Genomic DNA, 27,395 nt, shown 5'->3' with positions numbered 1-27,395 from the left:
TCCCCTCCCCTCCCCCTCCCTCTCCCCTACTCCCCCACTCCTCCACTCCCTCCCCACTCCACTCCTCCACCCCCTCCACTCCCTGCTCCACTCCCCTCCCCCTCCCCCACTCCCCCCTCCCCCTCCTCTCCCCTCCCTCCCCCTCCCCATCCCCCCCTCCCTCCCCCTCCCCACTCCACTCCCCCCACTCCCCTCCTCCTTCCCCGCCCCTCCACTCCCCTCCCACTCCCTTTCCCCTCCCACTCCCTCCTCTCCCCCCACTCCCCTCCTCCCCCTCCCCTCTCCCCCCACTCCCCTTCCCTCCTCCCCTCCCCTTCTCCCTCCCCTTCTCCACTCCTCCCCTATCCACTCCCTCCTCCACCCCACTCCCTCCCTCTCCACCCACTCCTCCCCTCTCCACTCCCTCCTCTCCTCTCCCACCCATCCCGTCCTCCCCACTCCACTCCCATCCCACTCCCCTCCCCTCCTCCACTCCCTCCTCTCCTACCCCTTCCTCCACTCCCCCCCACTCCACTCCCTCCCCCACTCCACTCCCCTCCCCACTCCCCCCACTCCCCCTCCCTCCCCACTCCACTCCCCTCCCCCACTCCCCCCCCTCTCTCCTCCCCCTCCACTCCCCCTCTCCCACTCCCTTCCCTCCTTCCCTCCTCCCCTCTCCTCCATCCTCTCCCCCCACTCCCACCCCCTCCTCCTTCCCCCACTCCCTTCCCTCCTCTCCCCCACTCCCCCTCCATACACTCCCCGTCCCTCCTCCACTCCCCCTCCCTATCCATCCACTCCTCCTCTCCCTCCCTCATCTCCTCCCCTCCCTCCTCCACTCCCCCTCCCTATCCATCCACTCCTCCTCTCCCCTCCCTCATCTCCTCCCTCCCTCCTCCACTCCCCCTCCCTCCACTCCTTCCTCCCCTCCCTCCTCCACTCCCACTCCCCCTCCCTCCACTCCCTCCGCCTCCCCCTCCACTCCCCCTCCCCCCTCCCCCTCCCTACTCCACTCCCCAATCTTGAGGATGGCTTTGTCCAATCCGCACCAAAAGTGACTGCATGAGTTCTCTAACAGCATGATTGTTAGAGTGCATCCGTGCAATGATTTGAGGTAAAACAACCAGCCATGTATCTATACTAACAAGTTGAAATCCCTTTTGAAGAGCCATTTGAACTTCAGGAGTTGACCCATGATTGAACCACAAAGTAAGAAGACGGAGAATGTCCTGAAGGGTAAAGGAAGATGCTCATATCTCAACATATAAACATCCACACAATTTCAAGCAAGGACAAATTATATCTTGGATAATGGGAAGTGAAATGTCATGCCATACACAGAGGTCCACAAGTAATAATAATAATAAAAATGATAATTAATCAGAAGAAGTTCAACCTAAATTACAACTATATGGCAAATAAAAGTCCCACTAAAAAGAATGAGTTAAAAGGAAGAAAGCAGATAGAATCATCATTCAGCTCAAATAACTTGGGATTCTAGATAACCAGAATAATGTTTCTCGATATCAAAGTGTTCAACAAATGTTTGACATACGTAATAGGATTGACCCAAGGTACAAAACACCCGATGCGCCATGTCATGGTCAATAATCCCATTCAAAGTTGACTCAAGGTACTTAAAGGTTATAGCACTCACTTATGGGTAACTCAGTACCTTGCAATGTTACAACATCATCGCTTGACTCCCTCTAAAGAGCACTCATGTACTAGGTTTTGCTCTGACTTGGCCTAACCCTTGCAGATTCTAACTTATGCTTCCATCTCTCTAATTTAACGTTAACCCCATCTCTAGTCTCGTCCAACAATACAATATCAATCTGTTCTTTTCTTAAACAGAAGTTAACATATAGTTGCCTGAAAGGACTGTTGCGTGCTTGTCTCCTCTACACAAGATAAGAATTGTGGTTGCGGTGTCACATAAGTTTCTCACAAGTGCTATATTACCAAATTTCATTTAATTCCATGAAACTTACATCAATTTCATGATTATACTTGATCTTTTGATTAATTTATAACCTCATCCATGGTAGCCATGGAACAAAAAATTCAATTGCAGCGTTCCAGAAATGGTAGATTACATGTTACTCTAATTAGTCATGCTATTGAGGTGTAAATATAACATCATGTTCATTGGCATTGGATTGAAGAAATCTAGCATCCAAGTAAGTCGAATTAACCAAACTCAGCTTAGTCCATCACAAAAAAAATTTAATGAAGAAGTAATCAAACTTCCTGCTCTTCCCATTCATTTTGAAGTAGCTAGCACTCGTTGCAGCGAGAAGGCTACATGGTCTGTTACCTCCTTGGAACCAAAAATTCTTAACATAAGGATTTTGTTGTTTAAGACTAGAAGAAAAAAACTACCCAACTATTTGTGTATTTCAGATGAGTGAAAGCCACCATGTCAATACTTGAAAAAAGCAAAAAAAGCAATGCTCTAAGAAGAACCTAATTTCCAGTGTAACATGATTCAACTTGTGGCACTAGTGTTTACCTGCAAACTGTCATCGACACCCTTAGAATTGGCGGCACATGCTATAGAATGGAAGTATCCAATAACAGCTGCAACCACTAACTGTCTTGCAGTACTTGCATAACCTCTAAGAGTATAATGTGACATCACGGCAGTATTAAATAGAGCCCAAGAGTGCCAAGCCTTGCCCCACTTAAGTGCACACTGCGTAGCATTTCTTAATGCACCAATTATCTCTACAAAAAGGATAAAAATATCATTACAAGGCTTTATTAAGCATTCTACATTCCACCATTTATCAACACAATATCCAATAAATCAAATACCTTTGATAGACTCGTCATCTAGTATTGGAGTAAGTTCACGTTGCCAGGTGCCAAGTTTCAGATATACCCGGGCAACAAGAGGCGTGGATGGAGTTAAAGAATTTGTCAATGCTGTTTGAGAGGTCGGCAGAATATTTGACACACTAGAAAGCTCGATAGCCAAATCCTGTTCAAATTAACAGTGTATCGCTTTACAGCCACTTGTTTTTTTTTTTTCAAGTCACAATGGATTATAACGAGATTCAGCCTTACCTGCAACCTTGCAAATGCATCCCTCCGCTTGAGATCCTCCCCAAGTGACCATATATATTTCAAGTACGCAAGCATTACCTGAGGGGGCCCACGGTAATGTACGTTTCGTGGAGATGTTTCAGGGTCGTACTAGACAATTGAAAGCCACCATAAATTATTAATATTATCATAAAGTGATCAAGTTACAATGATTTGATGAATGATAATTGATATCAATAAAATAACTTCTTTTCAGAAGATAAAAAAAATTCCACCAAATTTAGGGAACACAACCATCTAGGGCGTAGCCGGGGCCACTGACTAGTTTACCTATAAAATATATGCGCATCTATAAAATTTATAGGATATTAAATAAATGCACCATTACCTGCAGAAGTTTAATCAATGTAGATTTGGCTTGACTAATCTGCCCACTTTTGCGGCAGAGAGAAGAAAATTTCAACCATGTTTCGGTGTCTTCTGCTGGAGGCAGGACAAGCGCTCTCACTACTAATAAAGCTTGCCAAACCTACAGATTCAAGTGTAGACAAGTCAAGATAGAAACTAGAAGTGAGTTAATTCAATCCAGCGAACACAAAAGAAAGATAACCATGCTCTAAGCAACCAAACTCCAACTGTGATTATAATTACGGAGGAGCAAAGCCAGCAGAGAGTTCAGTACAAGTGTACAACACCAACAAGATAATCTAATTTTCATCATTAGAGGAGCTATACACCCTTGAACTGTTACTCCAAAAAAAATCTGGAAAAAGGCTAATGAACAGCCATTATTTATCCTCTAGTTTGAGCACGCGATGATTCCTTTTGTCTTAGCCTTATCTATCACACGGTAAGACTTTAGGTAAAAACACACACAAAAACTAGTTTTTATTAATGCACAGAATGATGTATTACATTTAGATGGAAATCCTATGGGGAATTACCTATTTATTACCAACTTTCTTTACTGTTCTTTCAAACATCTACCTCATGGTACGTTTGCATTTGAGTAGTGGCTGACTAATGGAAAACAAAATCAGTCAACAAAGTTCTACTCCAGTGAGAACTTCTTATAAGGTGGTTGTTTATAACAAAAAAAAAGTAATATCAGGTACTTCCCAAAAAGTTGGTATCAATATCCTCTTAATATAAACATACTATTGTTTTTAGGGTTGAAATTACCTTATTTCTTCTTTATGCACTCGAAAACAGCATTTTTTTTTACTTATGTTTCTTTATTCATAATTATTTCGCTTTAGGTTTGATTTTGTCCTTAGAGGCTTAGACCATACTTATTAATCATGAACATGTCGCCCACTGGCGCTGTAAGGAAGAGTTGCCACCTGAAGCTGATCATAAGAGTTTAGTTTGACTAACTAAGGTAGTAAGTCATTCACCTGTAATCTCTGTCCCAAAAAGAGCTACATGATTGATTTTTGGCACAGAACTTTAACAATAGTGATAATGCAAATAAACTATTTGAAAGTGGATGATGAGAAAAGGAAAAAAATATTAAACATGTGTTTACTTGAAAGGGATAGAGAAGTTTTTTTGTAATACACATATAGTAGCATGGCAGTTTATTTTGGGACGAAGGGAATAGCTAATATTTGAAAGTGAAATCTTAATACATGGCATAACGCATAATTTTGGCAGAAAGGAAAGTCATTTGATTTGCTACGATAAGCCTTCAATTTGAGCTAATCCAATATCCTCCTAGCCAAGCACCTCGAAAGTATTCACAAGGTTGGTCAGACAGCTAACACCCTCCCCCCCCCCCCCCCTCAATGCCATTTCATCCTTCTCGTCGAACTTAATTACATGTAAAAGCATAACATTATAGTGGGCCATCTCTTAAGGGTATCTTTTGAGCTAATTTTATAATGAAACAATCAAATTCCGCGCACGTCATAAACACATCCCATGAATAGGGTGGGCCATTGCTCGATGGTGTGTGTCATTCAGCAGGATCATGAGGAGTTGACGCACGCACCGCGCGCGACACGCGCGCGAGCGCGCACGGAACACACACACACGCGCGCGCGCACAGAACACACACACACAGATATTACTATAATGGTTGTGATAGACTGAACAAACAATAGAGAAACCTCAATATTACACTTCACTCCATGTATGTGTTGAGTCCACATATTCCGAATAAGTGCACGGCGTCCTTCAGCCACTGGATTAGCAACTGGTAAAGTACAATAATCAATTACCTGCCCAATGGGAATTTGGGTGTTAGAATTAATAAATTACTCTTCAAGGACTTGAAGAGGTTGCTCATAGCCTCAACCTCCTCTAGTTCAGACAATTGTTGAACACGAACCATATTACTGTATGCACGCTCATAACTTTCCAGAACCTATGAAAACAAATTAAGGTTCTACTAAGAATACACTTAAGAAAAATAAGCAAGATAATTTTCATTTAAACCATAGCGCACATCAACATTGCTGCATATGAATTGCGATTGTTATGAAGGAAATCTGGATATGATTTTCATACCATTAAATGAACCAAAGACAGCAAATGTTAACTTGCAACATGATAAAAGTATAACACAACAATAATAATATAGCAAAAATGCTCGGTCATTCCTTTGACTGTTGTATCTACAATTAATCATTGCCATAGAGTAAATCATACTCATAAGAGAGGTAATAGAGCCACACATCAGCATAAAAGAGAAGGTCCCCAAAGGAGCTACTGAGTAAGAAGAACGTAAAATTAGCTTTTCGGGAAATTTCCGAACGAACAATTTCAACGAAATCTTTCAATTTCTTATTTTACTATGTTCAACTCTATGTATTCCTCTATCCGTAGAGTACATTGAATGTACAGAAATGGCTCTAACAGATTTTCTGTTATTCGTATTAACAGCTACTCTAGGAGGAATGTTTTTATGCGGTGCTACTGAAATAATTTCCTTAAACACCACAAACTGAAATGTTAGCACCCTATCGATTATACATAGGTATCAAAAATATCTCATTCCAAGAAAGACTCTCAATTTTCAACCAAAGAAAAACCAAAAAGAACTTCCATCCTTACTATCATAATAAAGGCTAAAAAGTGAGAACTCTAAAAAAGGATCCTAGACAAGAAAGACTCAATGAATGCAACTCTAAAGAACACTTTCAAAGTACAAAAAACTCTTCCTTGCATACAGAACTGCATAATCCTAGAAACCTAAGTTAGAACAAAGTGCTAAATCAACCACACACGAAGAAGTCGCATTCATAAGACAATCAGCCAAGTACCAACGTAAGATGGATGTGACATCACTAACATTAAAACAAAATAATTCTGTCTAAATCATCTTTAGGTAGTTAAATCATGAACTTATTTTGTTTCGTTAGGCGTGGAATAAGGAAAGCAACTCCTAAATAAAACATTACCAGAGCTGCCAGTTCTGTAGCCAAACACTTTCTTGCTCTCTCGACGTATTCACGGGCCTCATCATACTGTAAAAAAAAATGAACATTTGAATTACATGAGCATTATACAAATTATTTGCAGTCGAAACCAGAAAGCACGTGAAAAAGTTAAGACCACCTTTCCACGCCGAACAAACACCACAGCCTGGAAAAATGTACCACTACTGTTTCCATCACCAGTAGCGGAAGAATTTCCCAAAACGCGAAATTTAGTTGCATCACCATCATCGAGGCTTTTAACATATTCTGCCATTTGATCCCACTCACCCATGTTCCATGCAGCACTAGCAGCCTAAAATTAATCAGCAGAAAACAGGAGCAAACGTTTTGCACCAAAGCAGCATTAAGAAACAGCTTTTTGTAATACGTTATCAGATATGAAAGAATTTCCATGGGAAAACAAGGTAAATTGTTGATCTAAATAAAATTCCAAAAAAAGAACTAATGAAGCAAACCATTGGTGCAATTTCCCATCTAGCTGCTTGCTCAGCTGGTGTCCAATACTCCTTGCACAGATTGTTGAGCTCCTCCCAACGGGCTAGTGCCGCAAGGCATCTCATTCGCCCTACAAAATTCGAAAGAGTTAAACTTCTCTAAGCATTATTGATACAGGAGGTATTTTGTGTTGTATCAAGCAACCAACTCAATTTTGATATACTTATGCCAATAAATATCGGCAATAGAACTCCAAGGAGAGCTAAAAATGTGACCTTCCTGCCACAACTCAAAATACCTTCATATGCAGACTATGAAGACCTTCTTATTTGCTATCTAAGAGGATAAAAGACGGCCAAAAAAATATTTTAAGACCCAAAAAACCCCTCATGAACACATCTTGAGCTTAGAACAAAAATCAGGCCTTTCTATCCCCTCAGCTATTCAAGCTTTTCATAGCACTCTCCAAGATAACAAGAGAAATGCACATAAGATTACAATTTACAACCCAGCAGAATAAGAGAGTAAATTACACAACCCGCAAAGCAAAAGACCTTATGGAGAATAACAGAAACAATAAAAACTTAAGGGAAACAAGCTGGTTATATAGCTATACTAGTTTGGGGTAAGACTGCATGCATATTGGTGCTTGGATCTATTACCTACCTGACACTGAGCAGCAACTGATAGATTTACAACCCATAAGAGAGTAAATTACACAACCCACAAAGCAAAAGACCATATGGAGAATAACAGAAACAATAAAAACTTAAGGGAAACAAGCTGGTTATATAGCCATACTAGTTTGGGTAAGACTGCATGCATATTGGGTTGATCTATTACCTACCTGACACTGAGCAGCAACTGATAGATAATTTTAAAAAATATGCCTCTCAAAGGTGTGGTCAGAAAAACTTAACTAGCAGAAAAACGTTTGCTACATATTAGCGACACCAGTAATTAGTCTGTTACTGACACATGAGTAAACCTAGTGATAGTCATCCTAAATTAACCCACCACTGCTATACAATCCATAGAAGAAAAAAGGGGAAAAAAATATGAAAAGAGAAGGCAATGTCAGAATAGGAGAAAGCAGTAACCCAGAGTGACAATATATCACGAATCTAGAGTACCAAAATAAAAAGTTGATGAGCCTGAAAAGAAACCAAGCTAATGATTGGAAAGTGGAAACAAAGAAAGAGAATTAGGAGAACCTTCTCTCAAGGGAGATTCCTAATCTGTCTAAGGTACTAAGAGAAAATAAATCCCTCAGAACCTTAACATCACTGCAGATACTCACTAGGGTCACCCAGAAGAGAAAATAAACCCCTGAGAAACATAACAACAATTGCAGATACTGATTAGGGGTAATCAGATCCATACCTAATGTAGCTTCCTGTAAAGCATGGGGATTTGTTGCTTGAGCTACTTTTGCTGTGTATGCCTTCAAAGCATCATCCCAACGTTGTAGCTTTTCATACCTAAATCAACAAATGCAAAAAGCGGAATCATGACAAGGACACTGCCATTTGCAGAATCCATTTTAAGATCACTTAAGACGTACCATGATTCCTTTAATTGAACATCTAGATGCTGTTGCGCATAGGTCAAAATTCCTACAGCAGCCTACACATAAAACAATAATGTACAAGTTCTTGACAAACAAATACAGACGGTTGAAACAGGAAAACCAATTTATCTGAGGATCTTGACAACCTCATGCTGATGCAACTGATTGTTAATATGTATGAGTGCTTCCACGACAGCAACCGGATTAGCATCCATGTTTCTAGAACGTGGACCTTCAAACTCCGTTTCCTTGTAATGTAAAGCCTTGGCGAATGCTCTACACTGATATCAGTTTATTAAAAGAAGTGACGCAGGTTAGCAGAACATCCATCTCTAATTGTCATAAATCTGCAAGAGATGAAGACGTACCTTCTCTGCAAGAGCTCCAAGAAGACGTATATCAATAGGAAGAGGTTTCTCATCATGTTCCATAAATTCTGCCTACAAAGACCAGATGACTAAAACATCATAAAAGGACATTATAAGAAGATTGCATTGCAACAACAAAAAAAAAAAAAAGGCCCGGCATAGATTCAAAATGCAGATTCAGATGAAGGTCACCTTCCTCAATGATACAAGTAGAAGAGTTTCAACCAATTTGAGAGTAAACAAATCAATAGTAAATTAGTCAATAGCAGAGTAAGCAATAATGACATGCTAAAAAATAATACAATGGCAAAAGTACAACAGCAATATCTGGCTATATAAATAACAAAGAAGGCTCCGATTCTGAGTAGCTTTGTGTTCTCTAGCCTTCGATACAAATACTACCTCTGTTTTTCTTCAGTTGCAACATTTGATTATTTTAACGCACTCACTAAAAAGGCAAATGTTGCATCTAAAGAAAAACAGAGGATGTATATGCCTAGAGAACATCAACAAATTGAATGAGTTGATGCGTGGAGAGCAAAAACAGTGACAACTTTAGAGTCAGCAATATACTTTAATGTATAGGAGGGTGTAGATACCCAAGTAAGAGGTAGTAGCTACGGACGTTATCGAATTCAGTTAAGGCACCTACCCTGCTCTCTGACCACTTCAAAATATTATAAAATGAATTTTAGTCCCTCACCAAGCCACCATCAAAATATTTGTTCGTGTTGGCTTCTCACACATGTTAAGGAAAGTGGGAATCAATTAAATTAGATTTTAGAGGAGGGGTTGTATTAATGAACTAGAAAAATAATAACTAAGGACGATCTTAACCTGAGTTCACAGAAGATTAGGAGTAAACCAGAACTTTACATGACATGCACGTAATATGTATACGGCGGTGTTATCCCATATCACAATTAAGGCACCTACCCTGCTCTTTGACCACTTCAAAATATTATAAAATGAATTTTAGTCCCGCACCAAGCCACCATCAAAGTATTTGTTCGTGTTGGCTTCTCACACATGTTAAGGAAAGTGGGAATCGATTAAATTAGATTTTAGATGAAGGATTGTATTAATGAACTAGAAAAATAATAACTAAGCACGATCTTAACCTGAGTTCACAGAAGATTAGGAGTAACCAGAACTTTACATAACATGCACGTAATATGTATACGGCGGTGTTATCCCATATCACAGTGCATAAAGGGATGTCAAGGGTCTCCTTCTCTTGACCTTATAAAAATAAAAAAATACAAAAATATTGAAAATGGGAGACGGCAAAGTAATTTCAGCGAGTCAGCCACAAAACATTGCAAGAGTAAGATATTATTCAGAAAACATAAAGTTGTAACTAAACGTAACAATGGAGTACAGCATCCTAGGGCAACAAATCCTAAAAAAGTGAGGCTCGATTTGCATGGACTTATATGTCAGAATAGGTGTGATTAAATAGCATTCAAACCTCTAATAGCTGTGAGTGTAGTCAGCTCTCAATTATTTGACATTGCTTCCTCTCTCGAGTGCCTCTAGTTTTCAAGCCCCGGCACCACCCCCAATCCACAACGCAAGGAGGGGGTGGGAAGGCAGAGAGAGTTTAGGTCACCTATGCTTCATTGGAAGATGAGATATTATTGACCAAGATTTGGTTCCTCCATGGTCAGAGAGAGTCAGACTTGGCTGCCAAGCTTCTTTTCTGCAACTTTTGGCCAAGTCTGACAGCTATGGAAATGGATCTAATTCTAATTTAACAATCATGTGTCTTTCATAGTAGAGAAGGAAGGTTGGAAAGGAAATGGACGGGAAGAAAGAGAAAGAAGACAATAAATATTGGAGTCGATGGAGCATGATGAACACAAATAATGACAATGAGTGATGAAATGTTAAAATGCATTAAACATCACAAGAATGTCATATTGAAAGACGAAATAGAAGGCATTACAAAGCCTCGCGCAGGAAACAAGAAAAGGAAAGAGAGCATGGAAATATACCAGATTCAGAAGAGTTGCCAGAATCTCAGGAGGTATATTTGGTGAAGAAAAAGCTGTCTCTAGTTGTCGAACCAACTGCCTCTGACTTGTCTCATTAAGTTGAGCCCAACAACTGACGAAACCAGCAGCAAATAGTTCTCTCCCTACAAAAGGCTGCAGATGCCTGTGATTAATATAATAATAACAATTATAATCATAAAAAATATGAAGTAAAGCAGCTAGGAGTAACACCTGCAACTGTGCAAGCCTAGCACAAGTTTGCAAAGCTGGAGAAGGAGATTCTTTAAGCAGTTCAATACTGAAATGTCTCATCCATTCTGCCCAATCATCCTTGGTGCTGCGTTGGGAAGTCTCCCCAGCAGTACATAAACGTCCATCATTAACCTAAATAAGTTGAAACTTACATTAAGAGGCTCTTGACATAGTTTCTATTATACACCGCTAGGTCTTTTTTGTGCTTATTTTTAGCTTTTTGTCCCTTTTCGAACAAAACTCAATTTAGCTATTGGCATGTATTCTGAGTCAGAACTGACCAGCATACCAGACAACACGACAACACAAATTTTCTAAATATATATTTGTGTTCATTGTCATCTTGTGCTTCTGAAATATGTATTTTGAGTCAGAGCTGGTGCTTTTGACACTCCACTATCCCAGAATCTTTCCAAAACATCGTGCATAAAATAGACATGCCGCAGATATACAATTCCACAGGAAAATTGAAATTAATCAACCAAATCATAAGACAAAAGTATGCCATTTGACAAATACTTTCCAATCAAAACAATCACAAGTTTGGTCATTAAACCTAAAGGAATAGCCAGTGGTGCCAAGTATTTGGTATTTTCAAACTAAAACAATTATAACAAAATAATTTTGATAAGAAAACCCAACCCATTTCTCTCTCTTAGGCATCTCCAAACATCAACAAGTAAAGGACCTCAAGCAATAATCCAACCACATATCAATGACAGTTTACATATCAATGCAATTTTAACTAAAGTAACTTCTTAATAGGCATTAAAGTGGTCAGCATGCATTATAAATCGAAATGAAGGGAGTAGGAGACAATTCTATTATGGATAAGTAGCCACTCCATTAACAAAGGGGTAAGATAGCGTACATCTGATCTCCCATTACCCTGCCTTGGGCAATAACCTAACTATAGGCACAAGGCCATTAACATCGACCCTATCCGCTCAGCCACACCAATTTTGATTAGTTTTGGGCAAATCTACCAGCACAAAATCAGAACAGGCACATTTTTAGTGCTTTCAAAATAAAGTTTTCAGCTCAATATGCATTTTTTAGTTATTTTGCTCAGCCCCACAAACAAGCACAAAGGGACTGATAATATTGCTATTGGCCCAGCTCATATTCAGATCTATTCAGGGTGATGCAGTTCGTATTCAAGTAAACTATTTCTGATGTTCGTATTCAAGTGACGCAAGTTAGCAGACCTACCATCTCTAATTGTCATAAATCTGCAAGAGATGAAGACATACCTTCTCTGCAAGAGCTCCAAGAAGACGTATATCAATAGGAAGAGGTTTCTCATCATGTTCCATAAATTCTGCCTACAAAGACCAGGTGACAAAAAAATCATAAAAGGACATTATCAGAAATTTGCATTGCAACAAAAAAAAAAGGCCCGGCATAGATTCAACACGTAGATTCAGTGAAGAGACCTTCCTCAATGATACAAGTAAAAGAGTTTCAACCAATTTGAGAATAAACAAATCAATAGTAAATTAGTCAATAGCAGAGTGAGCAATAATGACATGCTAAAAATAGTACAATGGCAAAAGTACAACAGCAATATCTGGCTATATAAATAACAAAGAAGGCTCAGATTCTGAGTAGCTTTGTGTTCTCTAGCCTTCGATACAAATACTACCTCTGTTTTTCTTCAGTTGCAACATTTGATTATTTTAAACGCACTCACTAAAAGGCAAATGTTGCATCTAAAGAAAAACAGAGGATGTATATGCCTAGAGAACATCAACAAATTGAATGAGTTGATGCGTGGAGAGCAAAAACAGTGACAACTTTAGAGTCAGCAATATACTTTAATGTATAGGAGGGTGTAGATACCCAAGTAAGAAGTAGTAGCTATGGACGTTATCGAGTTCAGTTAAGGCACCTACCCTGCTCTCTGACCACTTCAAAGTATTATAAAATTAATTTTATATGTATAGTAATTTCTTTCCCCACAATTTACAATCTTCTTTCCTCGTTTCTATCCTAGTATTGTTCCATGTATAAACCATCAACAAAATTATTACAAAACTATGGAAGAAACAACCTTCAATTATCTTTACAACCCAAAAAAAATTATTATATCCAACTTAAAACAATATACATGCAGTTGGAAAAATTCGGAAAAAAAAAACAGCGGGAAAAATCATACGATATTATACACTCGGGTGTAGAGGTAAAAATGTAACCAAAGGTATATTTCTACCATCCGCAGCTTTCCGCGTGATAATTCTAGGCACACAAATATAGTTTGTTAAATTACCATCACACAACTAAAAAATCTTAAACAGCAGTAAATAATATAAACTAATAATGCTTCTTCTGGAAATTTAAGCATGTTTCAGCCTTACCATTTAAGAAACCTCCAATGATCCATTGAAGGTAATGATTATGAAGCAACTTAAGCCCATGGACATCATCATCATGCCAGTATGCCACCCTTCCTTGTCGCCACCTTCTTCCCCTCCATGGGATTAAGTTGCTTCATAATAATTACCATCATCATCATGATCATTATCATCATGAAGCAACTTAACCCTATGGAGATCATCATAATCATAATCATCATGATCCTTCTCGGAGGAAATCCCATTGGTTACAGCAACTTTGGAGCAGTGGCGTATCCAGGAATTACGGGATGGGATACGGAATTACCAGAGTGAATTTACGACTAAAAATTCAAATCAAAATACAATGCCAATACTTGAGTTAAAAGACTTTTGTGATTTTCCTCCACCTCTCTTCCAAAAAGATTGTAAACTTTTTTTTTTCATCTTCCAAATCTAGTATAAAGTAAACATATTATTAGTTATTAATTCCAAAGTCCCTTGATTCAAATTACATTTCACAACACCTCTAATTCCAAATTCAACTAATTTCAATTCACAACCTCTATTTCAATTTCACAATTTCTAATCTCTAATTTCAATTCAAGTAATCTCAATTTCCATATTTCACAATTGCACAATATTGAAATTTCATTTTCATAATTTCTTATTTCAATTCAAAATATCAATTCACATCAAAATTCCATTCATCAGTTCACATCTAACATAGTTCTAATCATATCTCCAAATTCCATTAAAAAAAATTGAGAAGTCTTATAAATTAACAGAAATTTAAAAAAAATACCTCAACCAGTAAGGTTCTGCCGTTCTGGGCTTCTTTGCGACTGGCGTTCTGCCGTCCTGGGCTAGTGGCGACCGGCCTCCGCAGGCGGCAGTCAGCAGTGTCCGGCGAGTGGCACTCCAGCCGTAATCAGAAAAAAAGGGAATATAAACAGATCCCCATCCCTAGTCGACGGATCATCACGGTGCAAATACCTCAACAAATCCTTCAAATTATCTAACAAATAAACGAAATACAGCAAACAATTAAATCAATGAATGACAAAAATCAGCTCCCACAAACAAATTAGGGTTTTTCGTAAAGCATATTTTTACCTAAGCAAAATTCTTCCTTGATGTAATCAATATTACCCTCTTCATCTTTATCAAAAGAACCGATCCCGGCACAGATTATCGACAAACCTTCAGTGTCCATTGTTGATTTCGGAGAGGAAAAAGTATGAGGGAGAGGGAAAAATAACGTTATGAATGACAGAGAGCCCAGAGGAGAGAGAAAGAGAGCAACGCGTGAGGAAGAGAGGGATACAGTGTAATTTCGGCACTGCTAGAAAACTAGCCGTTGGAGGTAAACGGTCACTAAAAAAATACTCCCAAAATATAATTCTCATTTCTCTTCTGTCACGGTAATTTATGCAAGTAAAATATAAGAGGGATAGTAAACAAATTTTGTTTATTTAGATAAATATTGTATGGGAAAAGATGATTTTAGGAGACAGAATGAAGAATAATTGGTGAAAGAGCATTAATTGTAACATTTTGGTTGAATAAACAAAGGAAAAAACAAAATTCAAGAAGCAAATAAATGACATGACATGATTTTCTAGACAAATTACGGAAAAATGTGGAACTAAATATGAAAATGAGAACTATATTTTGGGACACCCAAAATGAAAATGGGAACTATATTTTGGAATGGAGTGAGTAAAAATTAAGGGATACTTTCTCAATTTGCTCTCACCTTTACGTTGTTTTGTTGGGAAAGGAGACTACAGAGTACACACGATTATATTCAATATTGGGAGCCAAATGAAGTAATAGTTTCATCATGAGCTTGTAGATTTCCTTTATTTTATTTTGTTATATACACTAGCTTTTGGACCCGTGCAAAAATGCACGGGAACTTTTTTGTTTAATAAGCGTGTTTATATACCAACTACAGTAAAAGCATATAAAAGATTCTCTACGCCTACTCGATTTAATATAAGCTTATGTAATGCTCGAAACTCAAATGAGTTTAACCTCTATACCATATTAAATTAATAGACTTTGAACGACGTATTGAAATACAGAATAATCCTATACATATTTAACCAAAAACAAAGCATTTTTGATGCACTTTACACAGAAAGACAAAAAATGCTCCTTTATGTTAATTATGAAGTTGTTTTGTAAATACATGACACTCTTAGGTTGTAGAAGACTTATTTATATATGTCATTAGCTGTAATATTAGACATATCATGCTCTTTCTCACAAATCAGTATTATTATACACTTTCTACCCGTGACTTTAGAAATGACCACATGAAATTGGCTATGGTTGAAAACCGAACTTGAAAGATACAAACCCATATGTGATAGAGATATCTTTGACTTTTATGTATAGTCATTGCAAAACACAATTCAAGGGAAATTTTGTTCCATTTGACATAATGAGTGTCATACGGGGTATAAATACCATATTACTCCGCTTTCCTTGACATACTCAGGCCTCCTTTAAATGATTCTCTAGAAAATACCAAATATATATTTTCTACTATATATAGTTGATACAGGATCATTTCCCTTTCCCATCTAAAAAGTAACATGATTGTTTTTCTTGTTGCTGGCTCCTTAAGCCACCCCGTGTCCTTGTCACCACTGGATTGGTTGTTTTTCATCTTTTTTTATTCTCATTTTAGTAGTGTAGTCTCCTTTTATTTGGAGCCCCTTAGCTTGAACATGTCTATGACCTCGAAGATGAATGTTCGATTATCCATGTACCACAATTAACCAAATTTAGTAGAAGAAATACGCTACCCATTGATAGAAAATATGATTTGTTTTTGTAGAAAATTAAATAATTCATAATTTACGTTTAATAAAAATGCACGGGATGAGATAGCCCGTGCAATAAAAAAAACTCAAACAGCATGAGATAAATACATCACGTTGATGTCATTATTTATATAATCCATGTTATTTTAAAGTCATTAATTTTACTCAAACAAAATTATGATTTTTCTTTAAAGAATATAAGCGAATAACATAAAGAATTATGATTACCATAATTATCATAACTTACTAATAGAAATTGGTCATATTCGACCTAAATGCACACTAAATTAAACCACACCTCTATTATGCAACTTAGTAAAATCATAATTTAGCATATACTATTTTTCATATTGTTTTGACCTACTCAATGTAAACCAACCTTAAATATAAACCACCCTCATCCATTTAATTTTATTCCCATAGTCACCCCACTAATCATACAATTAACTTCAAATTGAACAAAAATATTGACTTCAATTTATACTTGACATTCACCTATCGCCTATCTCTAGAACAAAGGGGTATTATAGACATTTTTTTAATTCCACTTTAAAATCATGTATGTTGATATATAGGTGTTAAAGAAATTTAACACGCCAAGTTTGGATTTGTCAATATTTAAACTTATAGTATGATTAATACGATTCGATAAGTGTTTCAATGCAATAACCAACCCATTTCTTTACATTTGAAAATTTCATGTGATAGAATAGATCTAGTTCGATCTTGGTTATGCATTAGTTCTAGGTGATTATGCTCCACTTATGATGAAACTAATTTTAATTATGTTATAATCTTAACATATATTTATTGAGATATAAAGAGTGTCCTAACTTTCTTCCTTCTTTAATATATCATAATTGCATAAATGAAATCTCTTAATCATCTACAAACTTTATTTAAGTTATCAAATAGTTACCTATTTTTCTTTCCATTGAGATCTAAAGAATTCCTTAAATCTGAACCATAATGTTATGATGTTGTCAACTGAACTTTCCTTTGATCTTTTTTGTTTTTTTTTGACTAAAATTATCTTCGTAATCTTTTGTGTTCATTCACCAAGTGATATCTACCATTTTGTTTGATGACTCAATTTTTTAGCTTCATTGAAAAATTCTCTAACTTCATACCATGTGGCTTCAAGGATTTTGTTTTAGATATAGAGATATTATAATTCAAAAAAAAAAAAATACATTCTTTATTTAATGGTTGCGTACAAATTTAATAAATTTCAATAGTCATTATTAACATCCATTTCAACCAAAAATCACGATTTTCAAAATTATGAGTAGACAGCGGACCTTATGGCGCATCATGGACACTCTCACTCGGATCTCGTCTATAATTATCCTCCTTATGATATTGATTTTTCTCTTTTTGTCCGCAAGGATGTTTTAAGTTGGCCCCTGATTGAAGGGTTTTCCTAAGCTTTCTCTCCTTATAAAAAAAAACGTACAATTCAAAGAAGTTACAACATAAAAATAAGAATTTGCAGTGAATTGTCCCAAAAGTCTCATCATATTATTTTCGTTATATACATTTGTTATATAGTCTTGTATCATTGTATGTTACATTGAAAATTAATTTAAATTAATTTTTAATACCCTTTGCTCTAGAGTAAAATATACTATCCCTTTTTATTTTTTTTTGTCTCATAATACTATTTACATTTTTTATTGTGGGGAAAACCGTTCTATTAAAAACAACTTTTTACTTTTCATCAGGTTTCTAATCATCTTGCATTTTGCGATTTTTTCTTTTTTATAAATTATGTTATCTTGTTGTAGATTTTAATTATTATTTTATTATTTTTCATTACTTATGTTTGTTAGAAAGCAGCAAACGTGTTGTTTTCTATACCTTAATATTTTATAACTATTCTAATGTTTAACGTTGTGACCGAAAAATCTAATGAATAAATTCAACACTATTTGTCACCACAAATATTCTCTAAGCGTTAAAATTTTTATTGTTTGCTTTTCATATATGTAACATATTTTTTGTTTCTATTTTTATTTTCTAGTCATGTATGTTTTTATGTTGAAAATAAAGTAAATTAATTTGTAATACTCTCTTTGTTCTATAGTAATGTTTGTAAATTTCTTGTTAAATTTGTAATCGTCCTTGCAAAATGGACATACCCTCTCTTGTAATAATGACTATACTTGATTTACAAATATCCAATACATTGGTAGCTTAGTCGACACTATATATAAAAAAGTGAAAACATAAGCATATATATATGCGTTATAGAAACGTGAAAGCTCATTAGCTACTCCTTTTCAATTAAAAATATTAAAAATATCCAAGTTCTCTTATCTTCTTTACATGGTAAAAATAAATTAATAACATAATTTGATTTATACATTCAATCTTCAGCCTTCGAAAGATATATGATCACATATCAAATCTTTTACTCACTATCAATAAGTGTTATTGGTTTATGATGCAAAAGCGTTCTTATAAAAATAATAATCGATTTTGATGAATACTATTTATTCAAGTCCACTGCTGGAAATAGGTTAAAAGTTAAAAGCGACTACAATTTTTAATGGTTATAAAATTAAGCAATATGTTGACACTAACATAACGTGTATTTGTGAGCAAGACTTCTGGTTGGAAATTGAAGTGGCTAATGTTTTACGCGTCGATTAGATAAATAAAAGTTGTTTTATCTTTTTTTTTTGTTATATCATCGTAAAAATTTCTTCAACATTGAAGGAACTTTTATGTTCTTTAGATTATAATAAGCGTACTAAATCAAGGGACAAATTTCGTCCATTAAATTTTTAATGCTCTTTATAGTATACGATGTTACATTTCTTTTATGTTCTTTATATTATACTTCACCTTTCATGCAATAATCTATATATTACTAAAATTTATTGAACCTTAACAATTTTGTATTATTAGAATTATTTGATCTCACCTTAATTTAACTTGTTCTATTTGATAGCATCTATTTTATAGTATTCGAACTTACATATTTAAATAGAGCTTACCTTAAATATATATCATATGAAGTTATTTTTTTACTTGAAATACTTAGAATAACGTGAACTAAACAGACCACTACTTAAACAATACTCTTATACTACTACATCTTGTTTCAAGTAAGATTCCTTTATCTTTTGACAAAAAACAATCAAACAGAGTTAACATAATACACAATTTTTTACATGCGAACCCCCTAAAAAAAGAAGATCTTGAAAATAGGTTATTCGATATCTCGTTCAAAATATAAGTCTTCATATTCAATTTTATTTCTCCTTCTAAATCATCCACCATAATCCACTGTTTCTCTCTCAAACCTCCATATCACCTTCAAAACACAACTTATATATTCACATTTTCAAATTTCGAAATCTTTTTTAGATAAGTATTCAAGTCCTTATTCTTGTTACCAATTTCTTTAGAAGTTAAGATCTAGCTAATTAATTATGTTCATATAAAATATTATGATTCTATGCATAATTGCCTCATCTAAATTTTTTTTTCTGTTAAAATTAATTCATTGTTCATATATCCATATATACGCAATATTTTAGGTTCACATGATACTATTTTGTTGGTTATCCAAACAAATTATAAAGAATTTTTTTTTCATACAAATGTCCTTTTTTTTTATGCGGAGTATGTAAATCAAATTTCATGAATATGTTTAATCTAAATTTATGTTATAATTAATTTGATAAATTATATGATTAGATATATACGAAATGTACAATATACTTGTAAGATTGACTTTCACAATATAAAGAAACGAAATGTTTCATCCTCTTCCACTAACCTTAAATGCATAGGAGGTTTGGTTTATAATTAATACTGGCTAAAAAAGTTGACTTATTTACCTGTTTGTGTATTATAATTATAATAGCAAAGATAATAGGTATTATTGACAGCATACAACTTATATCCATTGAAAGAATGTCAAACGTGTTTGTGTATCACCATTCCCATTACTCATTATTACTCTTATGGTGGAACCATTTATAGTTTTAGCAAAATTAACAGTATGATACTGATGATTTGATGCAATAAAAGTACAAAGAGCTATCACATTTGTTAAAGTACAAAATTTTAACAACAACATTTAGAAGAAAAAAAGCATTCTCTATTAAAATTTCGTGGGATTCCCTTTCGATTTTTATCTTCAAAATATCAAAAATATCCAAATGGGCTTGCGATCTCTGGCGACGCCATGATGAAGAAGAGAAGATCTCCCTACTCTATAATATCCAAAGCATACGTATAACACTCAATGAATAATTTTGGAGTAGGGCACGTTTTGGAGTAATGGTGAGCTATTTCTGGTCTATATTTATACTTGTAATATTGTATATTAAATTGATTTTTTTTCCTAATTCCAAAAATATATATGATTGACTTGATTGACATTTTGGATCCCTTATCCCTAAGATACGGTTGTAATATCAATCAATTAAATAAAAAATGCCAATGATCTAGTAGTGATTTAAATTCATAAAGATTTGAGGATACTAATTGCCTAATTAAAGTCATAAATCACCTAAAATTATGGTTGATTGACAATTAGCATAAATATTGATTGATTGATATCTTAATTTTATTACTATGTTAATAATTTTTTATTAATTTCGGATACTAATATAAATTAAGTGATTGATTGACAATTACCATTAACGAAGGCAATAATTAAGATTGATTGATAATTTAAATTACTTGCCATGTTTAGTTGCTGAGTAAAATTTTCGAACATACCAATATGACAACTAAAAATTTCGGCCAAAAACATATCAATTTAAGATTTTAATTACGTAATTGTAACCATAATTAACGTCAATCACATTAATATACTAATAATTGTTTCCTTAATTATATTGATTGCGGATCAATTTGATTATGAATCTTACTGATTTCCTAATTTAATTCAATATCAAATCAATTATATGCGTGATTAAGGGAAGGAATTATTCTTTGATTGCCTCGCCACATGGACACTATCATTGAGCTTTGAGAAAAGATCAACGGAGCATGCCACGTCATGCCACGTGGGCTTGAAAGCTCTAACTTTGCGACACGTGGCCTGAAGGATTCTACTTTAAATATATATATATAGATTTTTCTTTTTGTTATTTACTTGAGCTCTTTCACACATAAAGTATTAATGGTTTTGGGGAGTTGACCGCGGTTTTATACGTGATTTTGTGCGTATTTTCATACGAATATGTATTCTTATATGTATTTTAGTTTTTATTTGTATTTTTATACAAATACGTATTTTTATACATATTTTATATGAAATACGTTTAAATATGTTTTTTATTGACACGTAAATCGAGGCTATTCGGGAACACAGTTCGGAGCTAATCAGGTCGTTTTTTGCAAATTTCGACCTCGAAACGGAACCCTTAACGGTGGGGTTAAAATGACCCGTAAAACCTCGAACGGGCTATTTTTTCTGACACGTAGATCGATGCACGCAAATCGAGGTCTTTTTTGCAAATTCCAACCTCAGATCGCCTCGGTTTGCGCGCATCGATCTAGTGTCAGGAAAAAATTAACCTGGTGAAGGTTTTACGGGTCATTTTAACCCCACCCTTAATTGGTCCGTTTAGAGGTCGGAATTTGAAAAAAACGACCCGATTATAGCCCCGAACTGCATTCGTGGATAGCCTCGATTTGCGCGCATCGATCTACGTGTCAGGGAAAAAAAATAGCTCGTTCAAGGTTTTACGGGTCATTTTAACCCCACCTTTAATGGTTCGATTTCGAGGTCGGAATTTGCAAAAACCGACCCGATTAGCCCTGAACTGCGTTCCCGGATAGCCTCGATTTACGTGTCATTAAAAAAACATATGTATACGTATTTTGGTATAAAATATGTATAAAAATACGTATTCATATGAAAATACGCATAAAAATACATATAAATACTAAAATATGTATAAGAATATGTATTCGTATAAAAATACGCATAAAAATACATATAAATACTGAAATACGTATAAGAATACGTATTCGTATGAAAATACGTATAAAATCGTGGTCAACTCTCCCAAAACCATCAAGGTATGGGTCAACAACGGTTTTGTATAATTCAAGTAGTTTCGGACAATTCTGAGTATTTAAGGTAGTTTGTCACAAAGTGGCTAAAAGTTTAGGTAGTTTGGGACAAAAAAACCCTTGTTGTATTAATGATTTACTTTGATGTCATTAAGAACCTTCTTGTTGGTCTCCTTCAACCCCTCTACCTCATTCACGATCTTGGAGGCCTTCTTTAAAGTTTCCTTTTGAGAATCGAGCTCGATATTGAGCTTAAGGACCTCAGCCTCATGGTCCTCAACCTACTTCTTCAGACTTTCAACCTCCTTAGTAAGCGTCGAAACACCCTCCTCAAATTGAGAACGATGATTGGTGATGGAATTCATGTGAAGGGAGGTCTGCAAACGAGTCAAACATGTCAGAAAACGCCTAAAGAAGGTGCGAAAGGAATTAGATACACACTCGGGATAAAAGCTGACCTCCAGCCAAGATTCATAGAGGGCATTGATCTCCACACGGCCCAAGTTTAGAAGGGCCTCATCATCAGCATCGGTATAGATTGCCTGGACGACACTTTTCATCCTGGCTAACTTTTGAGGCCTTGTGATGGAGGTGAAGGGCATGTTGGTCCCAAACTGATCAACATGGGACCGCTTCTGAGGAGGCTCCTCAAAAGCCAACAAAGGGTCCTCAGTCATGACCTCGGCTCTTTTTTTGCTTCCTGAGGAGACTCCCGAAGAGGCCCTCTTCGAGGCCTTCTTCGAAACCTTAGAGGTTGCCTTCTCGTAGCCGCCTTCTCCGAAACTCTTGATTCTCGAATCCGCCTCCATGCATCGTTTTACTAGGAGGCTTGTGCAGGCAGATGCCGCAGTTATAGTGATAAGCAACACTAAGCTCAACCAACCTCCGGAAGCTAATGCATAAGGGACTATCAAAACTCCATTTTTTGAGTTTTGCAACATTTATCAACTTCATTATTGTGATTTTCACACTTTTGAATTCATCCCAAGTTGTAAGTTTACAATATCAAAATGTGGAATCCCTTGAGAGAAGGGTGCCCTAACTTCTCCTTTTGTACCAAAAAAAATATATATCAAAATGTGGACACAACAAAACTTTTGACATTATTCACTAACCCCACTTGCAACCATAATTTGTTCCGATCCTAATTTTTCAAAGTTTGTGTTAGTATATATTTTTAGGCAAAATTGGTTTCAACACCATAAATTATGACGATGTTACATCCAGCACCACCAATTTTGATTTTTCACTAATGTACTCGCGCCGTAATTTGTGGTGTTGATGCCAATACTATCTATATTTTTAATGATTTTTTATCGATGGATAGTAAAAGATCCACTGGTAAAAGTTGTACTTTGAGAAAGTATGTTGTCTATGTTCTATAAAAAGAAAAGATTATCACGACTAGTAGCGGAGCCACATTAGACCAAATAGGGTCTACTGACCCTACTTGAATATGAAAAAATGATTATAAATTTTGGAATTTTCAATTTCTTCTTTATAAAAGTGATCAATTGACCCCAATAAAACTTATCAAAATGTTTTTGAACCCACTAAATATTATTTCTGGATCCGCCACTAATTCACGACTTTATAGACAGTATGTTCAATCAATTCGACTATCTAAAAAATTTCATATTATTACGAAAATGCCACTTATAAAAAAAGAAAGATGAAAGAACCTGTGGCGCCATTGAAGAGAGTTTTGAAGGAAGAGGTGTTGGATTCTTGAAGTGATGATTTATTATTGTTGGCCTCCAACTCCACAAGTGGATCCCTAACACAAGATTTGTTGCAGAAATCACCCTCCATTTATCCTCTTTTAATCCTGTATAAAACTCAAGGGAAGATAATAATCCCGTCAAAAAACAAAAACAATTTGAATGATAGTATTAGAGTAGCAAATAGTAGTAGAGTGGAAAGATGAAATCTATACAAACCTATAAAAATATATATTAAAAGGCGTGAGAAAGAAAACCTATATATCACGTGGCACTCTCCTCAAATTTCTAATGCAAATATTTTATGTCTATGTGTATTCCTCACTTTTTAAAAAAAATTATGTTTTATATCTCTGTGAGATCCCATTTTGACATTTCACTATGACACACCTATCACACCTCGAATTGTTCTCCATTCAACCTCGTTGATAAATTACTTTTATTGGATGTATGAAAGATTAGAGAACATGCATGAAAACAGACCAAATGACATCAATAATACTAGTCTTATATGCACGCGATGCCTACGAAAATATGTAGAAATTTAAATTAGTTACTAATATCATCTAATAAATCAGTAATTTTTAAATTGGTAATCAGTTTACTAAATCAGGGATAAAATTTAGTTGAGAAGGAAGTAATTGATTGTGTCGTAGATTTTCATTTTTTTTTTATTTTTTATCTTTTTCTCCTTTTTAATTTTTTTCATCTCCTACCCCTATTAACATATATAGCCGGCAAAATTGACCTGTAACCGTTGCCTGACTCGAAATACCCGACATGAGACTCGTTTTCACCCAAATAACCCGTCCCGAGACCCGTTTTCATCCAAATAACCCGCTTAGAGACTCGTTTCACCCGAATAACCCGACCCAAAAGTTAATAGACCGAACCCGAATCTACCCGGCCCGGAAGTGACTCGTCCTGAAAGTTAATAGACCGAACCCGAATCTACCCGGCCCGGAAGTGACTCGTCCTAAAAGTTAATACACCCGAGCCCAAATCTACTCGAATCGAAAGTGACTTAACCCGAATTTGACCCAATAATGATGACCGAACCGAACGTGAAAAGTTGTCATATTAGTTACTCCATCCCCTCTTTATTAGTTTACCCCTTTCTTTTGCATAGGATTTTAGGAGAAATAATGTTGTTGGTCATAGAAAGAAAGAGAAACTATTATTTTATATTATAGTTGAATGTATATGTGAAGAAAAGTTAGTGTTCCTATTCCAAAAATAAAAACAAATGAAATGGATAAACTAATAAGGGACATCCCAAAAAAGGAATATGGGAAAACTAATAAAGACCGAAGGGAGTACTTTTATAAAAAATAAGGAAAAAATTGTCATGAAATGCTATATATGATTTTGCCACTATCCATTAATTATTTAACTTACTCTCGTTAGTCGTATATGTATTTTATTTATTTGCGAAATTAGAAAACCGATTTAACTCGACCAGATCTAACCCGACCAGATGTGACCCGAAATCTCATGGACTCGAGGCGGGATTGTACTGGAACGGACCCGACCCGACCACAAAATTGACCCGGTTATAACCCGTTCTGTATGACTCGTTTGTCACCTTTATTATAATTGATAAGTAGATATACCATGACGTTTTTTAGTAATAATGTTTTCTCATAGGTATAATACATTTATGATTATTATTAGATTTTGATTATTTGTATTTACTTATATACAAAACAATCTTAATCATAAATATTTAAAATTGGAAAACTTTGTAAATAAGAAAGGACAATTCAAGTTTCATGAAATACATAACATTTCAAGAAAGCAGGTCTATTATATTATGGTCTTGTTCTTTTGGACTTACTTCCAGTTAATTTCAGTTTATTCAGCTAAGTTCAGTTAGTTTCCTCTCACAGTTTTAATTCATATTAGTTCATTTTCAGCGTAATTCAGTTCAGTTCAGCCCAAGTCAGTCCAAAAGAACAGGGCCTGTATAATAGTTCTCATAAAGTTTCAAGGAAAAATGGGGTTGCATGAATATTATATGAGTATGTGACTATCAATCTACTTCCTCTGTTTTGAATTACTCGCTACACTTCGAATATTCCACTATTCATCAATGAGGTTTGACCATGCATTATTTACTATTAGATAAAATCAAATGTTATAATGTAATATGTTGTTGGATTCGTCTCAATGTATATATTGTCAGAAAATCAATTTTTTATATTTTATTCTACTACATAATTAAAGATATTAATAGTCAAAGTAGTACATCGGCAAACATGAAAGTCAAAGTGTAGCGAATAATTTAAAACGAAGGAAGTACTACATTGTAAAAAAAAAATACTATCAATCAAAGCATTGCCCTAATATAAAAAAGAATTATCAATTAAAGCATTGCCCTAAAAAATACTATCAATCAAAACGAGTCATACGGAACGGGTTATAACCGGGTCAATTTTGTGCTCGGGTCGGGTTCGTTCCAGTACGATCCCGCCTCGAGTCCATGAGATTTCGGGTCACATCTGGTCGGGTTAGATCTGGTCGAGTTAAATCGGTTTTCTAATGTCGCAAATAAATAAAATACATATACGATTAATGGGAGTAAGTTAAATAATTAATGGATAGTGGCAAAATCATATATAGCATTTCATGACAATTTTTTCCTTATTTTTTATAAAAGTACTCCCTTCGGTCTTATAGTTTTCCATATTCCTTTTTGGGATGTCCCTTATTAGTTTATCCATTTCATTTGTTTTTATTTTTGGAATAGGAACACTAACTTTTCATCACATATACATTCAACTATAATATAAAATAATAGTTTCTCTTTCTTTCTATGACCCACAACATTATTTCTCCTAAAATCCTGTGCAAAAGAAAGGGGTAAACTAATAAAGAGTAGATGGAGTAATATGACAACTTTTCACGTCCGGTTCGGTCATCATTATTGGGTCAAATTCGGGTTAAGTCACTTTCGATTCGAGTAGATTCAGGCTCGGGTGTATTAACTTTTAGGACGAGTCACTTCCGGGCCGGGTGATTCGGGTTCGGTCATTAACTTTTGGGTCGGGTTATTCGGGAGAAAACGAGTCTCTAGGCGGGTTATTTGGATGAAAACGGGTCTCGGGACGGGTTATTCGGGTGAAAACGAGTCTCAGGACGGGTATTTCGAGTCAGGTCAACGATTACGGGTCAATTTTGCCGGCTATATATGTTAATAGGGGTAGGAGATGAAAAAAATTAAAAAGGAGAAAAAGATTAAAAAAAAAAAAAAAACAATGAAAATCTACGACACAATCAATTACTTCCTTCTCAACTAAATTTTATCCCTGATTTAGTAAACTGATTACAAATTTAAAAATTACTGATTTATTAGATGATATTA

At 35.5% G+C, this 27,395-nt stretch overlaps 1 protein-coding gene across 18 annotated transcripts in view; it reads right to left on the bottom strand.

Annotated features, from left to right (window-relative positions):
- Window positions 1–14,762, bottom strand: part of LOC104892853 (serine/threonine-protein kinase TOR) — a 28,740-nt gene extending 13,978 nt beyond the window's left edge. For 17 of the 18 annotated variants that reach the window (XM_057395016.1, XM_057395007.1, XM_057395001.1 and 14 more), the window contains exons 1-21: window positions 14,545–14,762; window positions 14,234–14,446; window positions 13,453–13,772; window positions 13,254–13,333; window positions 12,349–12,420; window positions 11,075–11,227; window positions 10,844–10,996; window positions 8,847–8,918; window positions 8,625–8,759; window positions 8,473–8,534; window positions 8,292–8,389; window positions 6,929–7,038; window positions 6,592–6,765; window positions 6,435–6,500; window positions 5,330–5,398; window positions 5,142–5,252; window positions 3,419–3,559; window positions 3,052–3,180; window positions 2,800–2,965; window positions 2,495–2,709; window positions 1,125–1,208 (exon numbers count right to left, since the gene is read on the bottom strand). In XM_057395016.1, the coding sequence (XP_057250999.1) occupies window positions 1,125–1,208; window positions 2,495–2,709; window positions 2,800–2,965; window positions 3,052–3,180; window positions 3,419–3,559; window positions 5,142–5,252; window positions 5,330–5,398; window positions 6,435–6,500; window positions 6,592–6,765; window positions 6,929–7,038; window positions 8,292–8,389; window positions 8,473–8,534; window positions 8,625–8,759; window positions 8,847–8,918; window positions 10,844–10,996; window positions 11,075–11,227; window positions 12,349–12,420; window positions 13,254–13,310 (2,067 nt within the window). In that variant the 5' untranslated portion in view covers window positions 13,311–13,333; window positions 13,453–13,772; window positions 14,234–14,446; window positions 14,545–14,762. The remainder of the gene's footprint in view (window positions 1–1,124; window positions 1,209–2,494; window positions 2,710–2,799; window positions 2,966–3,051; window positions 3,181–3,418; window positions 3,560–5,141; window positions 5,253–5,329; window positions 5,399–6,434; window positions 6,501–6,591; window positions 6,766–6,928; window positions 7,039–8,291; window positions 8,390–8,472; window positions 8,535–8,624; window positions 8,760–8,846; window positions 8,919–10,843; window positions 10,997–11,074; window positions 11,228–12,348; window positions 12,421–13,253; window positions 13,334–13,452; window positions 13,773–14,233; window positions 14,447–14,544) is intronic. The other variant, XM_057395017.1, reaches the window with a different exon arrangement.
- Between the last annotated feature and the right edge of the window lie 12,633 nt (window positions 14,763–27,395).

The sequence above is a fragment of the Beta vulgaris genome, chromosome 5, assembly GCF_026745355.1.
Source record: "Beta vulgaris subsp. vulgaris cultivar EL10 chromosome 5, EL10.2, whole genome shotgun sequence".
NCBI classification, from domain to species: Eukaryota; Viridiplantae; Streptophyta; class Magnoliopsida; order Caryophyllales; family Amaranthaceae; genus Beta; species Beta vulgaris.
Note: the sequence above shows the minus strand (reverse complement) of the source record. Positions and strands in the feature narration are given on the sequence as shown.